Source organism: Triticum aestivum, chromosome 5D (genome assembly GCF_018294505.1).
Source record: "Triticum aestivum cultivar Chinese Spring chromosome 5D, IWGSC CS RefSeq v2.1, whole genome shotgun sequence".
NCBI lineage: Eukaryota > Viridiplantae > Streptophyta > Magnoliopsida > Poales > Poaceae > Triticum > Triticum aestivum.
Genome location: NC_057808.1, coordinates 170054418 through 170061336, shown reverse-complemented (window position 1 = coordinate 170061336; position 6919 = coordinate 170054418). Strand labels below are relative to the sequence as shown.

Here is a 6919-nt window from a genome sequence, read left to right as displayed (position 1 = left end):
ATCAATGCTTGTTGGTGGAGGGGGAGTATAAACTTTACCATTCTGTTTGGGAACCGCCTATAATGTGTGTAGCATGGAAGATATCGCCATCTCTCGGTTGTTATGTTGACAATGAAAGTATGCCGCTCAAAATATTATCTCTATTTCAAAATCGAGCTCTGGCACCTCTACAAATCCCTGCTTCCCTCTGCGAAGGGCCTATTTATTTACTTTTATGTTGAGTCATCACCTTCTTATTAAAAAGCACCAGCTGGAGAGCACCGCTGTCATTTGCATCCATTACTATTAATTTATATTCGGTATGACTATGATTGAATCTCTTTTACCATGAATTACAATGTTTAGTCAGTCCTTGACCTTTAAAGGTGCTCTGCATTTATGTTTTGCGGTCTCAGAAAGGGCTAGCAAGATACCATCTTGTCATGTCATATCATGATTGTTTTGAATAAATGTTTCATTCGAGATTTATTATTATTGCTCGCCAGTTGATTATGCCATTGATATGAGTAAACATGATACCTAAGAATTATTGTGAATATGGTTAGTTCATAATCTTTGCTGAAAACTTGAATGCTGGCTTTACATATTTACAACAACAAGAGCAAACAGAGTTCGTAAAAGTTTTTCTTTATCACTTTCAGTTTATCAACTAAATTGCTTGAGGACAAGCAAAGGTTTAAGCTTGGGGGAGTTGATACGTCTCCGTTGTATCTACTTTTCCAAACACTTTTGCCCTTGTTTTGGACTCTAACTTGCATGATTTGAATGAAACTAACCCGGACTGACGCTGTTTTCAGCAGAATTGTCATGATGTTATTTATGTGCAGAAACAAAAGTTTTCGGAATGACCTGAAACTTCACGGAGATTATTTTTAGAAATAATAGAAAATACTGGCGAAAGAATCAAGGCCAGGGGGCCCACACCCTTTCCACGAGGGTGGGGGGCGCGCCTGCCCCCTGGGCGCGCCCCCTGCCTCGTGGGGCCCCTGGAGCTCCACCGACCTCAACTCCAACTCCATATATTCGTGTTCGGGAAGAAAGAATCAGAGAGAAGGATTCATCACGTTTTACGATACGGAGCCGCCGCCAAGCCCTAAACTCTCTCGGAAGGGCTGATCTGGAGTCCGTTCGGGGCTCCGAAGAGGGGAATCCGTCGCCATCGTCATCATCAACCATCCTCCATCACCAATTTCATGATGCTCACCGCCATGCGTGAGTAATTCCATCATAGGCTTGCTGGACGATGATGGGTTGGATGAGATTTATCATGTAATCGAGTTAGTTTTGTTAAGGTTTGATCCCTAGTATCCACTATGTTCTGAGATTGATGTTGCTATGACTTTGCTATGCTTAATGCTTGTCACTAGGGCCCGAGTGCCATGATTTCAGATCTGAACCTATTATGTTTTCATGAATATATGTGAGTTCTTGATCTTATCTTACAAGTCTATAGTCACCTACTATGTGTTATGATCCGGCAACCCCGAAGTGACAATAATCGAGACCACTCTCGGTGATGACCGTAGTTTGAAGAGTTCATATATTCACTATGTGTTAATGCTTTGGTTCGGTACTCTATTAAAAGGAGGCCTTAATATCTCCTTAGTTTCCACTAGGACCCCGCTGCCACGGGAGGATAGGACAAAAGATGTCATGCAAGTTCTTTTCCATAAGCACGTATGACTATATTCGGAATACATACCTACATTACATTGATGAATTGGAGCTAGTTCTGTGTCACCCTATGGTATGACTGTTACATGATGAACCGCATCCGGCATAATTCTCCATCACCGATCCAATGCCTACGAGCTTTTCACATATTGTTCTTCGCTTATTTACTTTTCCGTTACTATTGTTCCAATCACTACAAAACCCAAAAATATTACTTTTGCTATCGTTACCGTTACTTCCGTACTACTTTGCTACAAAATACTTTGCTGCAGATACTAGGTTATCCAGGTGTAGTTGAATTGACAACTCAACTGCTAATATTTGAGAATATTCTTTGGCTCCCCTTGTGTCGAATCAATAAATTTGGGTTGAATACTCTGCCCTCAAAAACTGTTGCGATCCCCTATACTTGTGAGTTATCAGGTAACCATCTGCAAGATCAACATGATCGTTCACACGGTCGTCGCTGTCGCGAGATTCGTTATCAAGGTCCATGTCGTCTCATCTGACTCTGGCTTCACCCTCCTCCCGTTCCTCTTCGAATTCGTGTGTTGATTGAACCAAAAATTAAGTTTTTCTATTTTTGAATTCCTAATATTTATCTCTTGAGTTCACGTGCAATGGAATATTTTATTTAGGAGTTCTGAACCTGAATTTTGTGCATACAGCTGCATACTTGCATATACTATAGTGAACCACAAACATTACTCGGAGAGGAGGGGAAGAAGAGGATGCATCCCGAAGACAGAGGCCGAGAAGCTTGCGGAGGCGGGGAGATCGGGTACAAGGTGAGAATCTCTGTAAACCAATGTTCGCCGTCGTCTTGGCAGGCCTTGCCTCTCACCGCTCCATCCCCAGGGCCTCCATCTTCCTAGATCCCGCCGTTCCATGACGAACATATCCCTTGCCGCCGAACGCTGCAGTTTGTGGTACACTCACAATTCCAAACGATAGGGTACATGTTCTGGATATGTATAATTCATATCTCTGTGTTCTATCAATCTTATTAAGATGTTTTGTATCCTTACAGGATATCATAATTGCAAGTAATAGTTGAAGGAAACCATGTTCCAGCGGATAAGCTGGACTGATGTTGTTATTCCGGTCTTGGTTTTGTTTCTGCAGGCTTGACGGATTAAGTCCTTGGTGTACCATATAGGCAAGGGACGTAGGTAGTTGTTTTCCAAATTCTGACGGTTACTCTGGGTTTTAAGGCTTGTTCGGTGTGGCATGGTGCTACTAACTCCTGCAATGGATGCACATGTATCACATTCTGTACTGGGTACGTTCTTGGCATCTGGTTGTGCTTTTGCTCTATGGTAAATGAAAGGCCAAAGAAAGAAAGAAAATGTTTGTCTAGCTCTTTGTCTTAGGCATGATTGTGATCAGATGTTCTTGCTTCCTTCAAACACCATTTTGTTGAATGATTTTGCACAAATGTGAGGTCATATATGTTAAATATGTGCATTCTTTTAGGTAATATCCAAATGAAACCGACAAAAGTACCGGAGTATTTTATGTATTTAGTAAATAAAAGTACCATGCCAAAAGATGTCTTGTCTTACCAAGATTGTTCAAGGAAAAAACATCTTCTGATTTCTTGAAACTATCTTTTAGTATATAAAAGTGACATAATCATATCAGTAATGTTTAGCGATAATCTTCATAATGAGTTACGGACTGTCTTAGGGCATTCTGAAATAATAATATCAGTAATGTTGTAGGATGTTTTCTAATAGCAATTGTTGTACGCACATTATAACTGAAAGATTCTAAGATAGTTAATATTTCTTTTGATAGATAATTTTTAGTAGTTAGATAATATTTCATTGGTATTTTCATACTTTTGTCCATTTTGCAGATTGTGGAGGTTTTAAAATTAATTATTTGATGGATTGGCTTTTGATACTTTGTTTCTATATCATCTTCTAGATAGCCAAACTGAATCGCTCCACAGACTAACGGATCCACTAAATTGGTGCACTGGATGCTAATTTCCAAGGCAACACCAATATGAGCATAAGGACCATCAAATGTACCACGTATGATTTGTTCAAGGAATACTGGACTATCCTCCCCGCAGAAAGGACTATCAGAGGTTTCATGTTGCATTGCTGCTAGACGACAAGTCGGACCAATTGTTGAGATTTATGTGAATAACCATTCTGGTAATTAAGAAGTTCACGCAGAGGGTGACAAAGGGTTTGGGTCAAAATAAGTTACATGTATTACTAATTAGATGATTGATCAATAGCAAAAAATTGGATCCGGGTGTTCATATTCCATGGAGGTTATTCTTTTTAATGGGCAACATAAAAAGCTAGAAAGGATGAAAGACATTGCAAACCAAGGTTGTTTCCAGGCTCTTCAAGTGTCTTAATTTCTATAATTTACCTTTTTAATGGGCAACATGAAAAGCTAGAAAGGATGAAGCATGATGAATTTGTTTAAACAACGAACGTGAGGTGTTGTGTCCATGGTGGAGGTGGCCTAACATGAGGCTGGATTATCCTATTTGTAATTAGCTAATCCTCCATACCAAGCAATCTTCTTCAGAAGATCAACACTTTCCCAAAATATTTTAGTCATAACCCATGAGTGGAACAACTTGTTCTGCCTTATATATGTGTGCTACACGTCAGATGCAAATAATTCGATCAGCTAAAGCAATCAATTTATGCACTGGATCATATGCCAACACATCTACAAACATCCTTGGTAAATACTGGAGCCATCACCTCCACAAACCCGTGTGAGCTGCATCCTCCACACACAGAATGGCCTGCTATTGATTGACGAGTAAGAGTAGAGGAAGAGTAGCTATACCTGGTACGGCTCTACGAACTGTTCGAGTCGTCATCAGCGTCGGCCTCATCCGGAGCCTCCACGGCCACATGTCTGTGAAGCTCGTGTACACCATCCTGCTCATGTCCAGGCTTGACAAAGGGGTGGATGTCGATTTGGGGAGAGGAGGACTCGGCCACGACGAGGTAGAGGCACGCGAAGGACCAATCGCTGCTGGCAGCGGAGTCATAGTCCACGTGGCATGCGGCCGCGATGCCGGTGAGGACAAGGCGATCACAGCCAAGCGCAGCCGCGAGATTAAACAAATTTTCCTTATCCTATATAAATAAATTAAAATGTTTCAATAAATTTCAGATGATGACTATTCGTCACCCTGGGTGAGGAATAGTTATTCTTCACCCCCCTCTATTTTACCATCAATGCACCGTAATTTTACGTTCCGTAAGTTTTGTTTTATTTCCGACGTAAAATTAGACCGTAAGAAAATATATAATCGTCGTAAAAAATATTTTACGTTATGTAAAATTACAAACGTAAAAACATAGTGTAAAATATACATAAACTGCAAATTTTTTTGTCTTATGACCTATATTTTTATTTTCTTATGCCAAATTTTATGTAGTGAATCAATAGGAATGTAACTATTTGAATTTCAAACGTAATTTAATTATGAAATGATTGTAAGATTACCTCGGGTGAAGAATAACTTATTCTGCACCTTGGGTGATGAATAGTAACACTATATATATATATATATATGAACATTATAGTTGGTTGTTTGCCCCGAGAGAAATGCAAAATCCCTCAACCTTTTTTTCAAATGCACGGCAGAACCATTGCCCATTCTTTTAGGAGAAGTAAAACGCAATAACAAGGCTATGTATAAGAGACAGGAAAGTGACTTTACTATATCAAGTTCCATCAGCATGACAACCAACACAATTGTTCTACAAAGTAATATAGCATATAACCACCTCCAGGATTTTAGATTGAATTGTATAAATCTGTATAAACTCACTTTTTGCACACATGATGATTGAGAATGTGTATAATTATTTAAAACTGAAAACAAAACATGTAACCTGATCCATTCTAAACACTAAAGAAGTTGCACTTCCTGCTTGCAGAGTGTAAAATGTTGCATTTGAATGTCTGTTTGTTGGAACTACACAATTATGCCATATCATTCTTTCATAAAGTTATCCTAATAGGTGAGAGCATCAACGAGATTTTGTTGATCTATCATGAATTGGTTTAGAATATTATATGTTTTTGAGATATAATGCTTGTGGTAAGACATCAAAGAAATATTTAGAATTGCCGATGAAGGTAATCTGGAACATTGATTTAGTAAATGAATATGCCCGGCCATGACATCAAGGAAAGGTTCCATAGACAACTCCAAGGATTTCCCAAACTATAAAAATACTGTGCAATGCAACTCAGAATCAAAACATACCCTTCGATTCAGACTTGTTGCTCCCATCCCCTTTCGGGACCTCCTTCTTCTCCTTGAAGAAATCTGAAACATTAAGGGCGAAATGTCAACAAAGCCACCAACTAAAGCGGATCAAAGGAAACCCAAAACCAGGAAGAAAGCTTAATCTTTTTCGACTGGTAGGAGAACAGCCGCCGGGACTGCGAGTTGGCGAGCAGGGATCTCTAGTCTCGGACCTTGCCGGCCACATTGGCAGACGAAGCCCGGCTCCCCAGAGCAGACATCAGGTATCAGCACACGAAACACATCCCGGCGACCTCACAGCCATGAAGCAGCGACGGCGGCGGACATGCCATGGCCCCCGAGCAGATAATCCTAGGGGACTGAATATTGCACACAGTGAGGTGATGCACCTGCCGATGAACCAAATTGACGGGGAAGAGGCGAAGAGCAGGCGGCGGGGTCGGAGAGGGAGACTAATCTGTACTGGGACGAGCAAGCGAGCACGCGGGAGATGGTGGAGAGACTCATTGCAGCGACGGCGACGACATCAGGAGGAGAGGGAGGGATGGCGTCCCCGGCGAGCGTACCGAGCTCGAGCACCTCCTCGGTCACTTCGGCGACCGGATTCGAGGAAGGAGCAGGGAAGAGCATGGGCTTGCGAGTCCCGCGCCTCCGCGTCCGCCTCCGACGGATGCTCCCGCGACCGGATTCGACCATGAAGGGGATGAAGAGCAGGGGCAACCATGGGAGAATGGGGAACGGCGGGGAGATGTGAGGGGCAGTGGGAAGGGACTTGATTTATGTTGGACCGCTTCCACTTTTTTATCTTTATAGTCAGACAAATTTCCTTACCCTAAATAAATAAATTAAAATGATTTAAGAAATTCCAGATGAAATATTATTTACATATGAACATTATAGTTGGTTGTTTGCTCCGAAAAAAAGCAACATCTTTTTTAATAGGTTTCTCAGATGACATATTATTTATATATGACATAT

At 41.1% G+C, this 6919-nt stretch overlaps 1 protein-coding gene across 2 annotated transcripts; it reads right to left on the bottom strand.

Moving 5' to 3' along the window:
• Window positions 1-2014: 2014 nt before the first annotated feature.
• LOC123119966 (uncharacterized) lies at window positions 2015-6703 on the bottom strand. Of its 2 annotated transcripts, XM_044539952.1 has the most exons (4): window positions 6154-6703; window positions 5939-6001; window positions 4501-4796; window positions 2015-2591 (listed from the first exon to the last, which is right to left on the bottom strand). In XM_044539952.1, the coding sequence occupies exons 1-3, from the start codon at window positions 6199-6201 to the stop codon at window positions 4512-4514; spliced, it is 396 nt and encodes a 131-aa protein (XP_044395887.1). In that variant the 5' UTR covers window positions 6202-6703; the 3' UTR covers window positions 2015-2591; window positions 4501-4511. The 2 variants fall into 2 exon arrangements, with proteins under 2 accessions (XP_044395887.1, XP_044395886.1); XM_044539951.1 differs by lacking the exon at window positions 2015-2591 and having other exon boundaries at window positions 4327-4796.
• Between the last annotated feature and the right edge of the window lie 216 nt (window positions 6704-6919).

Excerpts from the sequence above, each read along its gene's own strand:
- LOC123119966 (XM_044539952.1), bottom strand. The coding sequence starts at position 6,201 with ATGTCTGCTCTGGGGAGCCGGGCTTCGTCTGCCAATGTGGCCGGCAAG. Across the intron at positions 6,002-6,153 it reads CTGCCAATGTGGCCGGCAAG|ATTTCTTCAAGGAGAAGAAG; the intron begins GTCCGAGACTAG and ends TTAATGTTTCAG. Across the intron at positions 4,797-5,938 it reads CAACAAGTCTGAATCGAAGG|GATAAGGAAAATTTGTTTAA; the intron begins GTATGTTTTGAT and ends TTATTTATATAG.